General features: G+C 40.2%; 1 protein-coding gene across 2 annotated transcripts; it reads left to right on the forward strand.

Moving 5' to 3' along the window:
- Positions 1–1,257: 1,257 nt before the first annotated feature.
- thbs2a (thrombospondin 2a) lies at positions 1,258–20,798 on the forward strand. Of its 2 annotated transcripts, XM_044214671.1 has the most exons (23): positions 1,258–1,509; positions 1,877–1,948; positions 2,250–2,803; positions 3,250–3,334; positions 5,616–5,812; positions 7,209–7,358; positions 7,443–7,536; positions 7,937–8,101; positions 8,964–9,140; positions 9,492–9,665; positions 10,755–10,882; positions 10,988–11,140; positions 13,804–14,022; positions 14,103–14,210; positions 14,300–14,459; positions 14,578–14,696; positions 14,780–15,014; positions 16,766–16,993; positions 17,127–17,398; positions 17,477–17,574; positions 18,018–18,157; positions 18,758–18,788; positions 19,135–20,798. In XM_044214671.1, the coding sequence occupies exons 2-23, from the start codon at positions 1,882–1,884 to the stop codon at positions 19,136–19,138; spliced, it is 3,558 nt and encodes a 1,185-aa protein (XP_044070606.1). In that variant the 5' UTR covers positions 1,258–1,509; positions 1,877–1,881; the 3' UTR covers positions 19,139–20,798. The 2 variants fall into 2 exon arrangements, with proteins under 2 accessions (XP_044070606.1, XP_044070607.1); XM_044214672.1 differs by lacking the exon at positions 18,758–18,788.
- The last annotated feature ends 3,527 nt before the right edge of the window (positions 20,799–24,325 follow it).

Here is a 24,325-nt window from a genome sequence, read left to right on the forward strand (position 1 = left end):
CAGTGAAGACTTTTTTCCCCTAACTGACATTATAACTTTGACGATTAATGATTTAAAAGGAACGTATTCAAACTGATTCGAACCCATCTTAAGAAACTACAACTGACAGTTGCACTACCGCATTTCATGAGTGCAAGTCTGTGGAGTATTTCAACTTTTTCCACCTCTGACAGTTCTAATATGATGTTCTCTGGTCACTGTAGAAATGCTTTTATCATCAGCGAGCATCATCATATTCTTGTATGTCTGACTAACTGTTCAGTACTGTTTCTAATTTCTGTCAGGTTAGTGAATCCATGTTGTTGAAAGGAAATCACCCCATTTGGTAAGAAACTGTCTGTTCTTCGCACCCTTTTTTTCCTCTAAATGGCGTGCACATTTCCAATTGACGCAAACCATCCCTGAGACATATCCTATTGGTACACAAAGGCCTACCCACATCCAGCCTTATGATCCCTCTACAGGGCTCAGAGAATGACACGTTGTATCAGCTTTTCTTTCCCTGACACCACAGAGGGAAGCCTTGGCAAAAACCTGACGATCTCCAGACGCAAGACACTGCTTGCCAGCAAAGTAGAAGCATCCAAAGTATCTACTGTATTAGAGGTCATTTTCATGTTCTTTTTTTGGTCTCACATTGTAGACATAGCTGGGATTCTCACTTTGAGTTATTGATATTTTGCAAGTTTTGAATTATATCACTGTTTTAGTCAAATAAAGTTATAGAAAATCTTTACTTTATGCTTGTGTAGAGTTATTCGTTTTTAAATGTTACCTATAATATTCAGGAAAGTGGGAGTCAAAGCTCTGTTTTATACCCCACAAATCTCTGAATTTATTATAAATCTGCTGTTATTAATGTGCAGTGGTATAGCAACAAGTTAACTTGTTGCTATACCACTGCTACTGCTGATATTTAGCATGGCTTTGGTTTCTTTATCACCATAACTTTGTCCCTCCAGAGTAAAACAGCCCACTTCCCACCATCTCTCTTCCCCAGTGAAAGTGAATTAGCTCCAGACACAGAGGAAGGTGGGTTTGATAGGGAGGTGATGGTGGGCATCACGGTGAGAGAGAGGAGGGGAGGGGTCACGAATCCCACATACCAGCCTCTGTGTGTGTGTGTGTGTGTGTGTGTGTGTGTTTGTGAGCATTAGAAAATTACGCCATCGGAAGATAATTATGTAACTCTGTCTCTTAACAACCTCAAACTGTTCATACTCAAAGGAGTTTGATTGACAGGCTCTCTGCGAGCCTCTATATAAGAGGAGGAAGTTGGGTGCCGCAGTCACTGTTGTGCCTCAAGCCCTTCAGACTGTGGATGTTGTGAACCAAAAGTGGACTTTACGGTTTTTACGCACGAGGTTTACAGGAGATACCACTTCTCATTCATTTAATAATCGGCTCAAATCATCAAATAAGTTGTTTTTTTCTCCCGATTTCAGCGTTTGTATTTTCTTGTTGTCGGGATATCTGACTGAATTAAAAAATTAAAACTGCATTCGTCAGGTAAGTTACATGGACGGCACAATAGCTTACGTATCGTTGACGTTTTCTGTGTGTAGAGATAGTATAAGGTACGAGACAAATGAATTAAAGTAATCCATTACCTGTTGACTGGAAACAGTAAAAGATAAATCTGAAAAGCTGATAGCGAATTTACTCCTGAACAGTCAAATGTGATGCTGTAAACTGTTTATTGGAGCTGATTAGCCAGAATTATTTGATCTCCTATTGTAGCATTATTTTTTTAATCTTTTTTTCGGCTAACTGAGAGGCTCAAGTGCAAACTCAACATCTGAGATGGACCCAGGATGTTGAAAAAAACAAGAGGGGCATAAAAACTAATCAAAAGAATTTCTGTTGTTTTTTGAAGGAGATATGATACTCAGGAGAAGTCTCTTCTTGCTGCTCTTATCATTTAATGTCCTCCATGCATTACCGCAAGGTAAGTGGAAAACTTGTAAATGACTGTAATGCTGACTAATATTAATATTAATAGTTATTATGATTATTAACTAGTTCAGTGCTAGAAGCCCCAACAACTTGAGGTGCAATAATCATTCCAGTGAAGTTTTTTAAGGTGAAAAGATGAAACTGAAGACTAAACCCTCTAAATATTGTGCCTTTTACCCTTATTCCTTTGTCTTAAAAACAGCTATTCAGGGTTTTTTTAAATGGGGCTTATGATCTCTCCTTTTCCCCTAAAGTTACTGTCCATTTGCATTTCTGCTTGTGTGATTTTGTAGATGGTGAGCAGGAGGATGAGACATCATTTGACTTGTTTGAAATCAGCCACATCACACGCAAGACTCTGGGGGCCAAACAGTTCCGGGGCCAAAACTCAGATGCCCCTGCTTACCGCTTCATCCGCTTCGACCACCTTCCCCCAGTGAGCCCCCCCATACTAAAACAAATACTACGACAGATCCAAAACAATGAGGGCTTTGTGTTTGGTGCCAGCATACGCCAGGACCGCGCCTCACGGGGCACCCTGATTGGTTTGGAGGGCCCTGATGGCCGGCGGCAGTTTGAGATTGTGTCCAACGGACGGGCCAACACTCTGGACCTGGTTTACTGGGTGGACGGCTCGCAGAACGTGGTTTCATTCGAGGATGTGGACCTGTCTGACTCACAGTGGAAGAATATCACACTTCATGTTCATGGGGAAAATGCAAACCTGTTTGTGGGCTGCAGCCTGATAGACAGCTTCATCCTGGATGAGCCTTTCTATGAGCACCTGCAGGCTGAGGGCAGCCGCATGTATGTTGCGAAGGGATCCATACGGGAGAACCACTTCAGGGTAAGACAGAGACTATGGCTTTTTGGTAGCTAGACAAGGATTTCCAAGGATCCAGGAACTTTAGTTGCCTTTCTACTTGAGTCCCTTTGTGACTTTTCTAGCTGTGCTTAACTAAGCTTACAGTTTAAAAAAAGCTCATTTTAAACAACAGTTTCCAGAAGTAGAGACTAACATACTCCCTCTTCAAAGTGTGGCAGAGTGGCTCAGTGTTGCCCTGGTCTTTCTGTGTTCAAAGGACTCCAAATTTAGACTCTAAATTGCCCCTTGTGAGTAAAATTGAGTGTGAATGTGTTTGTCTGTTAGACTATTTCCCAATGCACATGCTTGTAAGTTGGTATAGAAAATACTGTAGACGTATGTCTAATATGAAATATGCCAAAGTAGCCAAAATATGTAATAGAAACTGTAACCGCAGTGGTCAAGACATATCTTTTCTTGCCAAACAGGGCCTTCTGCAGAATGTGCGTTTCATCTTTGACACCACAGTGGAAGAAGTCCTGCTGAGCAGAGACTGCGAGGTCACTAAACAAGGTAAGAGTGAGATGACATTCACCCTAAAGGTCCTGCTATACTCGATCAGTGGTAACCATTTCTATTTGTGTGATTTTCATAAGCCAAATGATGAGTCAAAATAATTACATTACAAACTGTTTCAAGCCCGATACCTTACAGATGTGATTGGGAAACTCTTTCACATGCAATCCTCCCAAGCATGGTATCTGTGTTTTGTTAAGTATCAGCCACAGCAACTTTCCAGACCAAACTGTTTTGCATTCTTAGTTGACTTCCTTTGTATGAATTTACCTCTTTTGGTCGTTTTTTTAAGTGGGTCAAAAAGCTCACAGATTTGATATGTGGCAAGATCTCCCACGATTACTTCATGTTTACGGAAACAGCAGTGTCGATGCAGTGGCTGGAGGTTGAGCAGTGTGCGTGGTGAGCAAAAGGAGATACAGATGCTTACATTTATTTCCATTGGCAGTAGACTTGGGATAATGCCCTGGGAAAGAAAATAGAAAAGGGAAAGTGAATGCTATACTGCAGGGTGAGGAGCTTCCACTTCCAGCTGCACACACAAACACACACACAATGAAGTCATGAATTGGCTGATTGGGTGGCGTTTCTCAGCTGAAGCTTTGCTCGCATGAGAACTAGTACCTCGTGATTATCAGCGGGGCTCACACGAAGAGCGGCTGTGACTAAAAAGATACAGATATCTGAGTAAATATGTAGATAATCGTCCTTTACAACAAAGCTGAAGGGTCACCAGATCTGTGTCTTTGGTTCACTGTCACAAAGCAAATCCATATGCGGTGTGCGTGTTTGTGCATGATAGAGAGGTTGTTGCATTGCTGTTGCCACCAGCAGTGTTGAATTCCAGCTGAATGAGTTTATTTTTTTAACAAATGTCACCAAGGCTTGAAAGTTTTCCGCATGCTGGCGGGTACCAGTCAAGGTTCTGCACTTAAAGCCAAAAGTCACTCATAAACCCACACAACCCACGCTCATAAAAACTGTCATCCTGGACATTAATGAGCAGTATTAAAACTACCCAAGCTTTTTGCTCTTTTTTTAATTATATCCTCTATCTGCTTTGAGAAAACAGAGAATGTCTATCAGAGAGAGAAGAATGTGTGAATGCTTTCACAGACGAGCTAGCACGCGTTCACATGCACACACAGCGGGAAGCCCTCCCGAGATTTGAATGGATCCAGCAGACTGAAAAGGAAAGAAAACATAGCACTGGCTACAGTGGGACATCATTGGGCAATTTGGACTGCTTCTTGATTTAGAGTCCCCGGCCTGCCATTAATCTTAACCAATTTACATAGGAAGATCCAAACCAGTTGCAAATATGTGGTGTGCTTTGGCTGAATGACAGACATTCCATGGAGCTTTGATACGTGTCTTGTGTGTTTGTTTTCGGCATCACACACTGAACTTATAGGATGATGGACTTAAACATTATAATATAAATGAAGTTCAGTGGTTTGAGACACAAATTGGGGAAATAAATTGAGGGGTAAATTGAGGGAATGTAAAGGATAGATACTCATAATTTCATATGGTTTAATGCAAACTCCACCCCACAAAAGATGCCCTGTCCTGCTCTGTGATTTGTATTTTTGCCTGTCTGTGTTGAACAAAAATCACAACTGGCAGATTGTGCAAAGATGAAACATTTAGCCTCAATATGCACTTCAAATAAGCCTGTAGTTTCCCTTTCACATTATGCACTTAAGGACAAGAGTTTCTAGAGTAAAACCCTCAGTGTTAGTAATAAATGATCAATGCTGCAACTCAAGGGATTTTCACACACTTTGGATTCTACTGTGCTGACATCTACACGAGGCTATCTCTAGTGACCGTGCTACTGATCAGCTGTAAGGACAAGACCATGAGCATCACAGGCTCCTTGTAAATCCATCTGTGTGGTCACTTACTCCAGTCTGTTTAGTTCATATTGGAAGTGTCCACTTATCTAAAAAGGTTGTGGTTTCTCATCACATGAGGAACACCCAGATTTCTGCTTTTTGAGCACCGCAATGCCATCCCCTCCCGTCCTCCCACAGCCAACCCCGCTGTCATCTCTGGTGGAAGGATTTACCGTCACCATTTCAAACAGATACATTTTTCAAATCAGTCACCGCCGTCTGAACATCTGTTTTTGGGAACTCAATAAACATTGTAATCACCGCATTGTTGTGATCTTTTGGCTGCCTACAGGAAAACAGGAAATCACTCAGTCTGTGTTGCTCATTCATTTACTTGCTTGTTGATGTCTGATGTCTCTTTTTTTTTGCCCCTCCAGATGATGCTAATATTGTGAGCGAGAGCACAGAAATGGTGGATGTGAGTCCCTCCATCACTACAAACATTATAGGTCAGAAGGCAGACGAGGGCGCAGATATGTGCGAACGCTCCTGCGAGGAACTTAGCACCATGTTCCAGGAGCTCAAAGGCCTACGTGTTGTCGTCAGTAACCTTATTGATGGCTTGCAAAAAGTGGTAAGTAGTAGAAATGACATATTGTAAATCAACATAATCCTGACATGTCTTTGTTTTAGACAAGCTACTGCCTGTTTCGCTGTACTTTACAGGTTACTTTCAGCGATGAATGTAAAATGGTCAAAATATGTCTTTGTGTGAGAGAAGAAATTGACATTTTAGGAAAATAAATTATAACGTAATCAGCGTGGCAGCCAGGAGGTAAGAGGTCTGAATTAGGTTACTAGGTAACCTATATTGGTTTGAAAGCAAACAGTAAGTAGCTGCAGGACTGTTTATAGAGTCGCCTGTGATGGTGGAACCCGTTTGACTCCTGCTATCTGTGGCAGCGTGAGTCAGACAGATTTTATGACATGTTACATGTGGATATAGGAAGTGTTCCCCTGGCAGCGAAGGGGTCCAGTCTAATGTCTGGCTGTGTTTAAACAGCCCATGTGTTTCCTCTGGGAGCCTCCCAGCAATAAGAGAGTCTGGGCATGAACCTTGGGGGGAAAAAAAACGGCTGGGATGAGAAGGGTCCCTGAGGCTCTTCCAGACCGAGTGGTGTCTTAGATTCTAGTGCTGCACACTGCTGCCTCCCTTTTCCAAACGGGAGGATGCACACACACACACACACACACACACACACACACACACACACACACACACACACACACACACACACACACACACATACACACAAACCTTTGGCAGTAGTTTATCGACTGACAGTTCCCAAGTGTTCAGGAGTCCAGCCAGAGATCCCCTGGTCTCCAATTGAGCCGGAGGTTACAAAGTGCATAACTAAGCAGCACTTCTCAATGGGCTATTTTCCTGGTAACATCAGAGATTTAAAGAAATTTAGTGTTTGCAATTTGCAGTAATGAGAAGCACATTTTAGTATTTAGTAAGTATTCTCGTCAATACAATGGAGCTTTTTTGTTTAGGTGTACTTTTTTGAGTTCATTCTTGTTTCTGGTCCGTTTAAGTTTTTCCTCATGGTGTCCACCTCAGAGCATCACTGAACTGGAGAGTGATAGATGTTGGTAGGATAGGTTCATTGAAAGGGTGACAGGATGCTACATTTGGCCCTTAATTATTATTATATGTATAATGGTGGTTGTATTTCTCAGAGAGTAATGTTTACTTAACTGGTTTTCAACAAAAGTAATCCTACTTCTATATAAATAATATTTAAGTGGGTAGCAGTACTTCTACTGGAGCAGGACATACTATTCCTCTTTCCACCTGGTGAAAAGTAACCTCACATGTGCTCTCTTAAAAGAATCAGCTTGTCAGCAGGTGTATACCTTCACATGCTTAATGGAATGCAGTGTACCTTCATCATGAGTGTTTCCTAATGATTTCTGACTGATCTCCTTTCTGACTGTAAATCTGTCTGTTGTTGTATGTTCAGACAGAGGAGAACACAGTCATGAAGGAGGCCCTTGGGAAGATGAAGAACTCATCTCAAACTAAAGAGAAAAACATGTGCTGGCAGGATGGCCGCCTGTTTGATGATAAGGAAGACTGGGTTGTAGACAGCTGCACCAAATGTACCTGCCAGGTAGTGACAAGTCATATGAAAATATGTACAGATTTACTGTGGATGTCAATGACCTGATATATCTCTAATATTCATTGAGTCCAGGAGTCCAAGATCGTGTGTCACCAAATTACATGCCCCGCAGTGGCCTGTGCCAGCCCCTCATTTGTCGACGGCGAGTGCTGCCCCGTGTGTATGCGTAAGTAGTCAGAACTTCCTGTTAGCCAATGCTTCCAGCATATAAACACAATTATAAACACACACACAGAGTTTTATGCATGCACTCTATTTTAAATTAATGGTTCAATATGCCGTATAAACAATATTCCATGCGTATAAAATTTTAATACCTTAGGACTGTTGCAGCCAGTTTGTCTTTGTGAGCGAACCACATATTTATTGGTCAAACTATAAGACACTGGCTACTGTGGGTTTTTCAGATGATGTCATGTGATAAACAGGCTGACATAAAGAATAAAAACAGTGCAGTCATGATCTTTTGCTACTACTTTTATTATTCTGTGTTAACACCAACATGGGAGTGTCTCTTATGCAATAAAAGGAACAAAATGTTGACTTTGTGCTTTTGCTTCTTCCAGCCAGTGAGGATGGCTGGTCCCCCTGGTCAGAGTGGACAGAGTGCACAGTCACCTGCGGAACAGGAACTCAACAGAGGGGTCGGTCATGTGATGCAACCAGTAACCCCTGCACCGGACCGTCTATCCAGACCCGCAAGTGCAGCCTGGGCAAATGCGACAGCCGTGGTGCGGATGTTTTTTTTAATAGTTTATCCCCTGTCTCTCAGTTTTTATTTAAATAGATCACATCCAATAGTAATCGCCTTAGTGCTGTGATATTATCTTGATTAAAGTATGCGTCTGCCATTGTCACAACTACACAATAATCTAAAACAAACAACAGTATGTCATATGGGAGAGAGGCACATGATGGAACTGTGGAAAAAGTAAGCACTGAGTTAAATATGAGATGAGACCCTCCAAAGTGCAAAGGACTGAGTTCACGCCTCCATAAATCTGTTAAAAATGGATCCATTTCAGTGAGGCTGAATCCCAGTGAAGAACTGGATCGCATGGTCGGGTTGCACTGCAGGGTGTGCCCAGTCAATGTTAATTCCATATAAATCATTGACTGAGAGGGTGTTCCACAGTGCAATGACTCACCACCGCCTGCCATGCAAATATATAATATTAATGCATTTGATCATTAGATGTACTGAGGTGGGGTGTCAGGAGATTTCGCTAGATTTGTGGTGGATGCCGAAACTAGTGAATTGGGTGTTTGATAAATTGCGGGATTAGCATGTGTTATTGCTTGCAGCTAACATTACACTGCATCTGTGTGAGTGACTGAATCAGTCTAACCGCTGGAGGATAGTTTACCCACAATGACATAAATACTGGCACAAGTATCTTAGAACATCTTTGAAAGTGAGCCATCGTCGCCAGGATTACATAATGTTTACTTGTAGAAAATGTGGTGGCCATTTTACTTTTGCAAATTATACATGTCTGTAACTATTTGACTATTTGAAAGAAAATCTAGAGGATAATACATGACATGTGTTTTGGTGATCTCTGCCTGATATGTTTGATGTTTGAAACCCAGTTCGCCAGGACGGAGGGTGGAGTTTGTGGTCGCCATGGTCATCCTGCTCAGTGACCTGTGGAGAAGGACAGATCACCAGGATACGACACTGCAACGCTCCTGTGCCACAGTTGGGGGGCAAAGACTGCGAGGGAAGTGGGAGAGAGACTCAGCGCTGCACTGCCAAGCCGTGTCCCAGTGAGTATTTCAGCCCGTGAGGGGAACACGCAAAAGCAGCATCTCCATTACAGCAGCGTCCGTGTCGAACAACCAGACTTCCTCGTGCTTCATGGCTCCCCTGAGGCAACATTCCCCATGTGTTTTGAACTGGCCTTCTGTCTGTCTTTCAGGAAATGTTGACTCAAATCAGCTCAATATGTTTTCTCTTGTAGTATTAAGTTCTAGGCTTCTGACTCTCTGGCTACTTTTCACATTTCGGACTTTAAATGTTGACATTTTTATTTAGATACAAAGAGTTTAAATATTTGTGGACTAAAATGCTTGACGTCAAAAATTAACTAATGAAAATCTATCTCCGTATCTTTTTAGTTGATGGCGGTTGGGGTCCTTGGTCTCCATGGGCAACCTGTTCAGCAACATGCGGAGGGGGAGTCAAAAGTCGGGCGCGTGAGTGCAACAGTCCTCATCCTCAGCATGGCGGCAATAAGTGTATCGGAGAGGCCAACGACAGTGACAGCTGTAACAAAAAAGACTGTCCTATTGGTGAGCACCGGTCACTCTACATTATGTTTTTAGCAATGCAAGCTCTAGGATTGGCAGTGTCACCGCTTTGGTCCAGACTGAAATATCTCACAAACTACTGTATGGATTGCAATGAAATTTCTACAGAGGTTGAATCCTACTGACTCTGGTGATCCTGTGACTTTTCCTCTAGTGCCACCATGACATTGGCATTTGTGGTTTGGAGTCAAAACCGCAGACCAAATAACTAGTGACATTCCCACCACCTTCAGCTGTTTTTTGTGTTTAGTGCCAATTGGCAAATGTTGGCATGATAACACACTAAGCTAACATGCTGAACATGGTAATCATTATACCTGCTAAACATCAGCATGTTAACGTTGACATTGTGAGCATGTTAGCATGCTAACGTTAGCATTAAGCTCAAAGCATAACGCCTGAGTTGCATAGCTAGCATGGCTGTAGACTGTTAGTCTTGTTACTTTAAGATTATAACTTGAAGATTACAGTATTACATATTTTTGACTGAATGCAGGCTTTAAAAGATTAGTCAACACAACCAGGCTTTGTCACGTAGGCTACTCCTCACAGTGTAAGTAACGGGGGACTGTTGATGAATATTTTAAACTAAATTTTTAATGCTGTGAGCACCACAAACTAAAACCAATACCATATACCATTTACCCCTATTGTATCGGGGTGGAGGCAAAAATCCGTAGTCATAGCTTGATACAGCTAGAGAAAATATGTTTTTTGTAATTTGGGTGAACCATTTAAAGTCTGGATTGTTTATGCAGAGTATGTACCAGCTGGTGGGGCTTTATCTTGAAGCATCAAGTTGAGATAAAAACCATTACAAATTGTATAATATACATGTACAAGGCTGAGTCCTTACTACAGCGGCCCAGGTTCGAATCCAACCTCTGGCTCTTTGCTGCATGTCATCCGACCTCTCTCTCTCTCACACACATTTCCTGTCTCTCTTCAGCTGTTCCTATCAAATAAAGGCAAAAAGCCCCAAAAAAACCATTACAAATTATAGTTGAATCATTTGGAGACACACTATACAGATATGTCCAGCAATGTTTAAATCATCTAAATCCCTTGCAGATGGCTGTCTGTCTAACCCATGCTTTGGAGGAGTGGATTGCAACAGCTCTCCAGATGGATCCTGGGAGTGTGGCCCATGCCCTGCTGGTTTCCGTGGAAATGGTACCCACTGTGAAGACATTAATGAGGTAAAAATTCCTGTTTTTCTTATGTTCATAAAACAGACATGTATTTAAGTAAGACATCTAATTATTTGTTTGCATTTTACTGATGATTTTCTTTCCCTCCTCCAGTGTGACATGGTGTCTGATGTTTGCTACAAAGTGAGTGGAACGCAGCGCTGCATCAACACCGATCCAGGTTTCCACTGCCTGCCCTGTCCGAAGCGCTACAAGGGCACCCAGCCTTTCGGTATGGGTGTGGAGGCTGCCAAGAAGAACAAACAGGTGAGCTGAAGTTACTCTCATTCAGTGGCAATAACAGACTAATCCATCCTGATTGGATGCCAATCAAACAGGGGTAGCTTTTGGAGAAGTGAGAACAAAATGCGGTAAAGGAAAGGATACCTTTAGCTCTAGGCAGATTTTCAAAAGCAGTTGTGCAGATTTTTGTATGTCAGATCCAAATTTATGAGTGATGGTAGCAGCAGCTCAGGTGATTTATAAGCTTCACTGTTGCAGTGAGAGTGTTTACACAGTGTTGGAGGGGAGGCCCTGGGCTACCATATATGAATTAAACTCACCTTGACCCAGAATCAGCAAGCACAAGGAAAGGGAGGAGAGTTGGGCAACTCTTAACAACAAACATGTGCTACACAGTTCTGGTACTTTCATTGTAAGATCAAGATTGAAACAGTTCTTTATATTGTATTTTTTACTGTTAGATGTTGAATGGATCAGTGCTTTTATTCAAGCAAAATGATTTGAAACTTCTTTCTTATTCTTGGCTCCACCCACTAGATTTTTAAAACAGCAATTTTTTTCCACTTTCCACTACTGTCATAACTGCTCAATTTTAGCTATATCACAGGTAATATTACATGTCATATATTTCATTTTAATTACTTAATTGGAACACACTTTTCTGCTCCCTTGTGATCACTGAGTCCCTGGAAAACTGAAAACCTTGCCTTGCTACTCTGACCAGCACTTGCATAACATCCCTCATTGACCATTTTATCACTCTTTGGTCTCTGCAGCTGCTTGTCTTTGATATGATGCCCCAATTTCACTAATTGATTTGGAAAAAAGGGAATTGTCTCATCGCTGGCATTAAGGGGCTCCATTGCATAGTTTTGATCAAAGGCCTGTTCTTGCTGTCACTTTCTGCTCTATGAGCTCATAGAGTGGCATCCAAACTTGAGTTATGTTCATCCTCTGGTAATGAGTGGCAGCTGTGAATACCTTGTGCTGCAATAAAGGGGCAACAGTGGGTCGTAGTGGGATGTATGATACATTAAATGGGATTTCATAAAGTCAGCTATGCCCAGAAGTGCCCCACACTTTGGCTTTGTTCAAAATCTCTCCCTTAACCTTTCAGTTCAATTTGGAGTAGCCCTCAGTTTGGAGTGGTCTTCCAAAAAGAAAGCTACAAAGAGTAGTGGTAAAATAAGTACCCTTAGTAGCCTAAGTAGCCTCGCCTCTGACAGCTGTAGCCAGAGGCATTATGTTTTCGGGTTGTCTGTCTGTCCTTCCGTCCATGCGTCCATCCGTCCCATTCTCGTGAATGTGATATCTCAGGAACGCCTTGAGGGAATTTCTTCAATTTTGGCACAGGCAACATCCACTTGGACTCAAGGATGAACTGTTTAGATTTTGGTGGTCAGAGGTGAAAGGTCAAGGTCACTGTGACCTCACAAAACACGTTTTTTGCTATAACTCAAGAATTTATAATTATGACAAAATTTCACACAAATGCCTAATAGGATACAATGATGAAGTGATGGTCGAAGGTCAACTTTATTGTGACATCATAATGTTTGTGAACGTGATATCTCTTAGTATTTGTTGGTCAAAGGTCAAAGGTCAACTTCACTGTGACATCATAATGTTCTATAAAAACACTTTTTTGGCCATTATTAAACATCTGAACAGAAGGTAAGATTGTGACCATATTTCATAGTTGGTCGGACACTGAATTCGTGACACTTTTGACTCAAAGGTCAAAGGTCATTGTGACCTCAAAATAGGTTTTTAGCCATAATTTAAGAATGAATTAGGCAATTCCAGATTTAACATACATGTTAACTGGGACAACACAACGAGTAAACAATAACTAGAACAATAGGACGGTGTAGTCCCTCATTTGTCCAGGAGTGTTCCATCGTAGAAAAGGTTTCAGTCGTAGTCCTCTGGACACTGTTTTCAGAATCAAGACGTTTTGGCTCCCATCCGGAAGTCATTCTCAATTGACCATTTTTCACAATTGAGAATGACTTCCGGATGGGAGCAGAAACGTCTTGATTCTGAAAATAGTGTCCAGATGACTACGACTGAAACCTTTTCTACGATAGAACAGTAGGGACTTTCCTTTCCTTCGTCTCGTCCATTCTGCCTTTCACTTCCTGCCTCATTCTTAATTTTGGGCGTCATTGGAATCACGTGACTGCAAACAACGTATTGGAGCGCGCCTGGCTAATCATGATCCTGTGAGTGAGTGAGTTCCACCTACAGCCCACAGAGAGGCTTTGCATCTAAAAACGCCAGGAGAAAACAAAAGCACCACATTTTGTGTAGCTATACTCTATAAGAATCCATTTTAACATAATAATCCTACATGTACATGTGTATCTGTGTAGCCAATACATCTATGATAATCCTTCATTAATCAATTGAACAATGTATATTCACTGGAATCATATCATCAATAAAGTGATAACTTCCATTTAGCCAAAAAAATACACTTTATACCTTTTATTCAATTTGTTCAAGTATTCACTACATATATTATATGAGTCTGGACAGGCATGGATGTAACCTGCAGCTTGACTGGTTGGTGGAGGCATACAACCGCGGGGCGGTAATTCTAGTTTCTTTTTCAGGCAGATCACATCCAGTACCCTTGATGTTGGATGTATAATATAGCTCCACCTGCCCTGTTTTTTCTTTAGGTGTGTGAGCCAGAGAACCCATGCAAGGACAAAACCCACAACTGTCACAAATATGCCGAATGCATCTACATCAGCCACTTCAGTGACCCTATGTACAAGTGTGAGTGTAGGACCGGTTACGCTGGAGATGGCTTCATTTGTGGAGAAGACTCAGACTTGGATGGCTGGCCCAATCAGAACCTTGTGTGTGGTGCCAACGCCACTTATCACTGCAAGAAGGTATTTCATTGTAGCCTATCCTACCGTGATTCTAAACTATTGCATCTGTAAAACTTCTGAACTTCCCACTACTATTTCAGGATAACTGCCCTAACCTTCCCAACTCTGGACAAGAAGACTTTGACAAAGATGGTCAAGGAGATGCTTGTGACAAGGATGACGACAACGATGGAATTCTAGATGAGAGGGTACAAGAGTTTTTAACACGTGGACACATTCTGTGATCAGATTCATGATACTCGAAGTATTCCCTAACAACTTATACTTTCTGCCACAGGACAACTGCCCCCTCCTTTACAATCCTCGCCAGTTTGACTTTGACAAGGATGAAGTTGGCGACCGCTGCGACAACTGTCCCTATGAACACAACCCTGCTCAAATAGATACAGACCACAATGGAGAAGGGGACGAATGCGCAGTGGACATTGATGGAGATGGTAAAATAGCCAAACCTAAACAGATAACATACTGTAATCAGTCCATCTAGGGTAGCTACTTACTATATTTATACCTTAGATTCTCAAGAAAATGTCATCAACTGTCCCTTTTCCTCAGAAATTCTAAATGAGAACGACAACTGCCCCTACGTGTACAACACTGACCAGAAGGACACTGATATGGATGGAGTTGGTGACCAGTGTGACAACTGTCCATTGCTGCACAACCCTGACCAGGTATTGAACCACACTGCATATAGTGCAACAGTAGGTACAGGAAGTGTAAATACTGTTAACCTCTGTCTGTATTTATCCAACAGACTGACGTAGACAATGACCTGGTTGGAGATCAGTGTGACAATAACCAGGACATTGATGAAGACGGCCATCAGAACAACTTGGACAACTGTCCCTATGTGGCCAACGCAAACCAGGCTGACCATGACAAGGATGGCAAAGGAGACGCATGTGACTATGATGATGATGATGATGGTATACCTGACGACAAGGACAACTGCAGACTGACACCTAACACAGACCAGCTGGACTCTGATGGTGAGGATGTAACTTTTAAAGGGTTTAAAGGTTGCAGTATCAGGTGCATGCCATGTGCTTTTGAATCACATGCGAATCCAGCTGATGTTTTGCACATTTGCCCAGTGGTATATGTACTGTTTGATGTAGTAATGCAGAAATATCGGTACAAAGGGTACTAACATTTTTCTACTCAACTACAAATTACATTTGTTAACATTTGCTTGAATACAGTTTGTTGTCATTCTGTAGAACTAGTTAATGCTACAGGCTTGAAAAGGTTTGGTGCAGCTATAATTTTTTATTGGCCAGTTTATAATGCAATTTGTATGGAAAACCAACAGATTTTGTACTTGTGATAAATGTGTAATATGTAGTGATTTTTTCAGTCAAAATATAAACATTAAGTACACAAAAATTAGAAAATAACATGACAAAACATTATTTGTTGCTTTACTTTTACATAAAGATAACTATGATATATTGAGCTGGCAAGTTCATTATTGACATTGAAAACAGCAGTTGACAAAATAATCTCACCACAAGGTCCATGCAGTTTTACATGCTTTCAATTGTATCATGAGCTTCCTCAGCAGATAGAGTTGCCCAGTTGTCATGAAATGTAATATTTCTTAGCACTGAAAGGACTTCTTGTCTGTGTTGGCTTAAAATTTGAGATTGAGAGTTCATTCTTGCCCTTGGAAACACCAACTGACAAAATTATCTCACCAATATTGTTTAATTACCATTAATTAATTACTACCATTAATCTCACATGGCCAGTTTATGATACATGCCAGCACACATTAAGTTAAATATAATTTGGCCTGATGTGAGAGACTTATTGAGACTGTAGCTGTACTTGTCAGTCTGGGAATTGATCATCTATAGCTAGATTTATAGCTTGTATAATGGCCCAGTTTGCTTAAATAGTCTCTCTCCCACAGCCCACAGACTCCATGCACTCAGACTTCATACTCATTACTCAGTTATGTTCACATTTTGCTTCAGTATGCCTTTTCCCAGATGCTTTCAGAGTAAGCAATTAGCTTCACTTCAGCAGGTGTGAAATATGGTGGCTGTGGAAAGAGTTGGCATGGGTGATGTCATTCTGCATGACTTCAGTGAGCCGCCCACGAGGGCACACGCCAGGCTGTGAAGTTTTTATTTCCTTTAGGCTTTGCTCGTGATTAATCCACAGTGCCCAATTTAAGCAGGGTTACCTGGAGTTTGTACAGCTGTCTGTAACTGGAAACAGACCGCGAAGGAGGAAGGCCCTGGACACTGACGCTAGCACTTTCTTCACAGCTCGAGAGATGGTGTATATTTGATAGAATCATTTTAGCCCCTTGTGAAATAACAAAGATGATGACAGAAAGCAGCTAGCTACTTCCAGGCAGTGGCCTTCATTAGCCACTGGCGTCCTTTCCACTGTGAGCTCCTGGCCTACAGTCTGGCTCTAATAGACTTCAGGCTTCAGATACATACAAGTATCAGTGGGAGTTGTCACAGCATGAAAAGATGGCTGATTTTCCTTAGTAGACTTGGCAAAGGTATTAAAGCTAGTTTTCTGGGAGAAATTGCTATTTTCCCCATTCATTTTTAATATTAACTTGGAGAAGCTCCTCAACACTGACTGTAGTATTATGACACTCACATTAGCTGCCATAGAGATTTTTCCAACCTATGGTAAAATAGGAAAACATGTAGTTTATATCATGCTGTCTAATTTAATTAGGTCAAACCTTTTTATTTGACATCGTTTTTTAAAGGTGATGGAAGAGGGGATGCCTGCAAAGATGACTTTGACAACGACAACATCCCAGATATTCTTGATGTGTGTCCGGAGAACAATGCCATCAGTGTCACGGACTTCAGGAAGTTCCAGATGGTCCACTTGGATCCTAAGGGAACCACTCAAATTGATCCCAACTGGGTGGTCAGACACCAGGGAAAAGAGTTGGTTCAGACTGCCAACTCTGACCCAGGCATTGCAGTCGGTGAGCAGCACAAATATGTTTACTCTCCAACAACCATTTAATGTTAATTTGTTGCTCTTTAAAATATTTGAAACTCCATTTGACTGCACACAGCCCTAAGATTTAACATGACACTTCTCTCACACCATCACAGGTTTTGATGAGTTCAATGCTGTGGACTTCAGTGGAACGATGTATGTGAACACGGACAGAGATGATGACTATGCAGGCTTTGTGTTCGGCTACCAGTCCAGTGGGCGCTTTTATGTAGTGATGTGGAAGCAGATCACACAGACTTACTGGGAGGACAAGCCCTCCAAAGCCTTTGGCATCTCTGGCGTTTCACTCAAAGTCGTCAACTCGACCACTGGCACTGGAGAAAACCTCAGGAATGCTTTGTGGCACACAGGAAACACCCCCGGACAGGTGGGCTGCAGTCTAAATGCTATTTGGTCTTTTTTAAAGGCTGTAGCAGTATTAAGTGTTGTTAACTATTTTGCATAGGTGCGCACTCTGTGGCATGACCCCAAAAACATTGGTTGGAAGGATTACACAGCTTACAGGTGGCATCTCATCCACAGACCGAAGACTGGTTTTATAAGGTAAGAAATAAAGTAGACCAGAACAGGAAAACCTATTGTTTATCTGTCTCAGTGAAACTCCAAAGAGTCTCTCTACTGCAGTTTTTCCGCCACATGGCCTTTTAGTGCATCACGGGAAAGACGTGATATAGCGACTACAGAGAGAAACAGAGGAACACAAGAAAGGTCACCAGTGACAACAAGAAAGAATTTTATAAAAAAGAATTGGTGAAATGTTGATTTAGCCATAGACACAAATTTCTGTACATAAAGGTGATAAATGTATATTAGGTTGGAGATTGAGGTAGAGATAGCCAGTTGTTAACACTGAATATAGTGATTATATTTATTCACTTATATGATTATATTTCTATCACTGAATATAGTGACAGAATATACTGTACATTAGTAAGCATCCGAATCTCAACACTTAAAAAAGTTCATGTTTATCTTGTATTTTGCAGGGTTGTGGTCTATGAAGGTAAACAGATCATGGCCGACTCAGGACCAGTTTATGACAAGACGTTTGCCGGAGGAAGGTTAGGCTTGTTTGTCTTCTCGCAAGAGTTGGTGTTCTTCTCCGACCTCAAGTATGAGTGCAGAGGTTAGTATAAACAGCACTTTAAAGTTCTAACCATAAATATTTCTGTTTGTGTATGTATATGTGTTTGCATTTGTGATATTACATTTCAAAAACAGAAACTTCAGAAACCACTTCAGCACCTACGTTAACACATTACATATTGTACCAAAATTGTCACACTTGAAAATAGTTAATCAATGTAGCCAATACATTTTTTTCCTTTTTTGATTTGTTTTATTGCTGTTTTTTCAAGTCGAAATAAATTATTCGCAACTGTAGGATATTGCAACCAAACACAAGTCCACTGAATGCTTTTGTTTCAACTTTCAGATGTCAAAAATTATTCATAAATTATAGCATTTAAGGATTCACACTGCAAAACCCACATTTGTCCATGTGGGGGAGCTGTTCATGGCTCAATTAATTCCTTAGCGTTTGAGCACGTTAATGAATAAGGTTAAATTATAAATTAGGACATGACCAACTATTTTATGGGGTTGGGAACCTAGGTGAAACCTTTCTGTCACTGAGGCAGGGGTTAGCTATTTTTGTAAAACTTTCTCCATGTTTGAATAATGTGAGTCAAGTCTTTAAACCTTCAACATCTTTTTCAAACCTCAGATAAGCCGGAGTTGCCAACAGTGTTCACAAGGTAATGATGAGAGCGGTTATGTGTTGTCTGTTGCCTGAAGCAAAAAAAAGTCACGCTATGTTTCTGCTTGTCAGCTTGCCCGTGTACAATGCCCCAGATGCATTGTGAAAGACCTTGTGTATTGGTCCAAGGACTTCAGATCTTCTGTTGAGTGCTAAACAGTGGAAAATGAGCCTGCACCCTTTTCACAATCACAGCCACATTACTGAAGACACGCTTTTTGACGCACACAGTGCACATGTTGTTGCTGCACTCTGGCACTTTGACTGTGTGAATCTCATTGAGTGTCCTAGTTTTGATTATAAATGTGGCAGTAATGGAAGTTATTTTCTCAATCTTTCCACAGATAACTGAATCAAGTCTGATAGAAAAACATCAGAAGGCAAAAGACAAGAATCTCTCAAAGTAAACATCACGTCATCGCTAAATCCATTTCAACGTAAATGAGACTTTCCATACTTTTCCATGTTTTGCCTGGATTCATCCACTGGAGAGGAAACCATGGCTGATTTCAGTTTTCCTGTTGACTTATATACATTTCCTTAAGCTGGGAAAGAAAAACTGGTGAGAGTGGACAAGTTTTAAAAAAGCCTGAGCAGATTATCTAATTATAACTAGTGTACCTATGTCTACATTTTAAAGGATTCATTGTACAACCACTTACATGCTGTATGTGCTTTCCAACAGTTTCTTAATTTCTACAACTTGTAAGTGACTCAGTTGTTCTCTATTTTTAATACATTTCTGTCTGTTTGGGATTAAGAGGCTCATTCATGGCTTCTGTTTTGGCCGAACAACTAATCATAAAGTGTCTGACAAACATAAACTGTAACCAAAGCATGAATGTGTTTTTTTTTCTTATGGAGAACTTGAGTGAACAATTTAAATAAGTCATTTTAGCAAGTGCCAAAGATGTTTATACTAAGTCTGTATAATAATTCCTTTTGTAAATTATTTATGCTCTGCTTTTTTTGTTTGTTTGCATTTTTTGCTAGAGTTTGTAAATAATTATTTATTTGTTTACACTGACAAAACGCATAATTGAATATCACAAACATTAAGATAACACATTATAGTTCTGCAAGATTTTTAGTGTTGTCATGCATTTCCTTGTTAGTTTTTCACATCTTTCAGATTAACTGTAATGTAAAGCTTTGGAAAGAATAAGCATCAGCTGCTCTTTACATACATAAACACGGCATCACATACATAAACACATGCCGTGTTTATGTATGTGATAGTAGCTGCCAAAGAAAGTTAATTCCGGTAGTATGCGTATGTTAAAAAATCCACTGTGTTTATTTTCAGACAGGGCCTCATTATCCTCAAAGTGATATTTCACTTTCGTACATGTGGAATATTTTTAAGTGCTCATACTTAAGAGCTTATAAATGGTCAATCATCAAAATTGGCTGCAAATTGAGCTACTTGAACTGTAGCAAGCACCCTTTTCTTACATGATACATGATGAAACATGTCTACAAAAAAAGAAAGTAGAACAAGGTAATAACATCAGTGAAATAACTAGAACTGCAGTTTAAGTGCCAGATTTCTTGTAAATCTAATGTTGTGCACTAAGCACCAAGTGACATATCACATCAACAACAGAGAGTCTGAGGTTCAACAGTCATGTGATGGCATCATGAAGATCAAACACAGTGAAAACATTTTATACAAATAACTTTTTCATTCATATGTTAATCATAAATATCATTAATGGATGTTGTGAAACTTTACAGTGTTGGTTGAAAAGGGTGAAGGTCTCTAAAGACCTCTAAAGTGTGACTGTGCGACTGTATAGTGTGGATCGAGGACGTGTTAGTGTACAATCTTGTTGTCGTTAGTTTGTATAGCATTCGTGTTCTTCCATGTCTGGTTTCCATCTTGTTCATTTTGTTGAAAGTTTGCAATGCACAAAATGTAAATTTTTTTGTATACTTGTGTTGTTAGATATACATTTTCTACAAACATTAGTGTGTTCTGTTTCATAAATAAATCACTTGTACACCATTTTGTTGATTATATACATGAGGATTGACAGGTATCCCATCTTAATTACTGTCATACTATTAAAATAATGCTGTTTAACCAAACTCATTTGTTCCTACTGAGGAGTAAATCTTTAAATACCTGACACAAAAATGTAGTTTAAGTTTTTTAAAGGCCTAATAATTTCCGTAAACAGCTGGGCACTGTAGTTTTTATCAAATGTTACTCAAACAGAAGTTATTTGTACATTTGTTGGGGACTATTTTCAGCTGTGGATTAATACACATTTGGTGTTGTGAGTATTTACAGCTGCAGGATTGTATTTGTCAGATTGACTCAAAATAAACTACAGTGCCCACGTTCATCATAATTAAGGAACATGTCACCCAGTGCAACAGTGTGGCTGATTGATGTGTTTTAGACAACAATGGAGCTCTCTGGAACAGAGGAGTAACCTATATCAGGCTTTGGATACACACAATACTTGTTAGTGGGATCAATTCATTGTTGGTTTTGGTCTTTTCATAGAACTTGTTGCCTATAAGAAAAATATACAACAGATTTATCCTTTAAGTCTAATTCCAAACAATCATCATCTCAAGCAAAAATATCAATTTTCAGCCATCATTTTTAGTTGCAACTCTACTGCACTCAGTGACAATCTTTGTTCATCTTGTTGACACAACTGTTGCAGATGTTCATTTAAAATCAAAATTCACTCACAGTGATGAGGAAGATCTCAGCACTAAAATATTGGTGAGAACATAACCTGTTAGTTATCTACTGTTAGCACATACTGCATAGTTAGGCAAACATACATGTACAATGAAAATGCTTCGTCAATGTAAGATGTATACTATTTCATAAAACCAAAGTAATGCTAGAAATGTAACTGCAATTCAAAGAAAGGTGTGCTCAAACATATGGTTAATTTAACTATTTATGTCACTCATATTTTCTTGTCAAATCCTGACATCTCATCCTTTGAAAGGTTTATCAAGCATACCAAGTTTGTCTGTTCCATGTCTGGGATGCACTAACATGCAACAATAGATGAGAAAATATGAACAGTCAATTTCCTGTAAAAGCCTCCCTCTTTTCAACTGAAAATAAAGTCAGCCTTCCACCACTCGAAATCCAATTCCTTATATGCATTTTATAGTAAAATAAAATTCTAAAATTTGCATTACCTCAGTAGAGGTCTTTGTGATAATGTACAGTGGAATTTGCAGAAACTGGAAACCAGGGAGTGAAGGGGTTAAGTAAATGATGGTGAGGCCAGGAAAAAAATGTGCTATTAGGGAAAATGGGGAAGTCAAAACCTTGCTCTCGTAGCTCTGTGGCAGAGATTTTAGGGTTGAGGCTCTTGGAATAGTCCACGTGGCACACACCAAAGACTGGCTATATGGGTCTGGCACTGGTGGCTGGTTTCAAGCCCAGAGTACGTTCCAGGGTGGTTCATACAGCCTTGCCAGAGGATGTCAATGTGTGACACAGTAAACCAGCATTTTCTGCTGAGGCGAGTGTTTAGCAACCAGCAGGCATTTTTAAAGGATGAATAACCTCAAGTAAACTGGCTGCAATTAACTGAAAGAACATCAAGAAAAGTTTGCTTCCACCAATGTTTTTTAAAGAAAAAGTGTCACAAGGTGAGTGGTTTGGATTGACGCCAATTCATTGATCATTGCTGAACGAGTTAAAGATCAGATAGTTTGGTGTTGATATGTATTCATCTTGGAGGTACGGATGTGGAGCTCGACACCATATTGTCAGTTTTAACAGCACAGAGAGACACATAGAAAGCTGAGGGTGAATAGGGAAACCTCTCGTTCAAATACACGTTTAAAAGGAGAACTGCTGTGTGTGTGATGTTCCCCTTCAGTCACAGTGGTGTGAAATACCAGCCTGTCCAATGCTGGGCTACTGTAACTATAGACAATATTCTACTCACTGACTTTCTCTGCTCTATACCAACTCCACTTCCTCCTCACTCTTTCCTCTTTGCCCATCGTTCATATCATCTGCTAATGTGACTGTATGAAAATGTAATACTCTAATTGGCTGGACAGACACAAATGAGCAAAAAGGGGGGAAAGATAATCTCAGAACCTGAGGTATTTTAAGAAACACTCACACGAACATGTCTGAATCAAATTAATGACTTTTAGAAAATATGAAAGCTCATGACAAAGGTCACAGCTGATAGACAGCCAAAAATATCCATCTAAAAGTTAATTTCATCTAGTCCAAAAATCTTATTTTTCATAGAACACAAAGACATCAGCCAGTTGCTGACAAAATTAATCAGTTTCCAGTGTAAATCAACTTCTTTTTTAAATACATTGTGTTGTTTGACATTATTTTCTTATATAAAAGTATTGATTTTAAAATGTTACAAATATACTGTCTGTTAAAGGAATAGTTTAACATTTTAAGGAAATACACTCAAGAGTCAGATGAGAAGAGTGATACCCCTGTCATGTCTGTATGGTATGAAGCTACAGCCAACAGCCCAATAGCTTAGCTTAGCACAAAGACTGGTGTGCACAGCTGAAAGCAGCCAGCCTGGCTATGTCCAAAAGAAACAAAATATGCCTACCAGCACCTCTGAAGCTCATTAATTAACATGTTATATTGCATTTGTTTAATCCATACTAAAACTTAAGTGCATAATTGACAATTTATGGACCTTTGTTAACCTGCTGCTGGCTGTAGCTTCATATTTATTGCATTACATGAAAGTTGTATCGATCCTCTCATCTAACTCTCAGCAAGAAAACAAATAAGCATTCTTCCCAAAATGTTGAACTATTTCTTTAAAAATATCTTGACATACTGGAAGAAAAAGCACAAAAAAACATTATATGACTGCACACATTGACATGTATGACAGTTCGGAAATATTAGAAAGATTTACGAGAGACAGATTAAAAAATTAATGGTCAAAAGTGAAGTAGCAGAGGCCGAGATATCATGACTCAAGTATCTCAAGTATCGTATATATAAAGTATAGGTCATGTCCCCAAAACACTGGGTTCAACAATTCCCATAATGCAACTTAATAGCGTCTTTCGTTAGACCCTTCCCGCCTAGTAAATGCTCACATCTTTCAAACTCTATGCCCTCAGTTTGTAAAGCAGGCTTTCTGTACTGTAGAATTTGCAATCACCAGGGTTATTTTTTCAGACTTTAGAAAGGTCCCTCTAGAGTCATAGAATACATTATACAATGGTTGCACAGGCTGAATAATACTATCTGTGACAAGTAAACTGAACTTGATATGAAAAATCAGTGGAGTGCCCCTTTTCATATCAGAAAATCCAACCTCAACCTGTGCTTAAACCCCAGCCACCCAGTCTGGTGCATCAACAGAAACATATTTTTGATCGCAATAGTAGCTTTGACTCCTGGGAAGCATGCATTTTTTTATGCTTCCCGGAATCCAAGTGAAATCAGCATTTAGCGTTCCCACTGGCTCCTTTAATGAGTGAACCTATGTTGTTGCTGAACAAAGCGACTAAGGGGCTGCCAAGGGCAAGTGTGCTAGG

The sequence above is a fragment of the Siniperca chuatsi genome, linkage group LG11 (genome assembly GCF_020085105.1).
Source record: "Siniperca chuatsi isolate FFG_IHB_CAS linkage group LG11, ASM2008510v1, whole genome shotgun sequence".
NCBI lineage: Eukaryota > Metazoa > Chordata > Actinopteri > Centrarchiformes > Sinipercidae > Siniperca > Siniperca chuatsi.

Coding starts and splice junctions, on each gene's coding strand:
- thbs2a (XM_044214671.1), top strand. CDS start 1,882: ATGATACTCAGGAGAAGTCTCTTCTTGCTGCTCTTATCATTTAATGTC. Junction 14,460..14,577: donor AGTGGACATTGATGGAGATG/GTAAAATAGCCA, acceptor CCTTTTCCTCAG/AAATTCTAAATGAGAACGAC. Junction 15,015..16,765: donor AGACCAGCTGGACTCTGATG/GTGAGGATGTAA, acceptor CGTTTTTTAAAG/GTGATGGAAGAGGGGATGCC.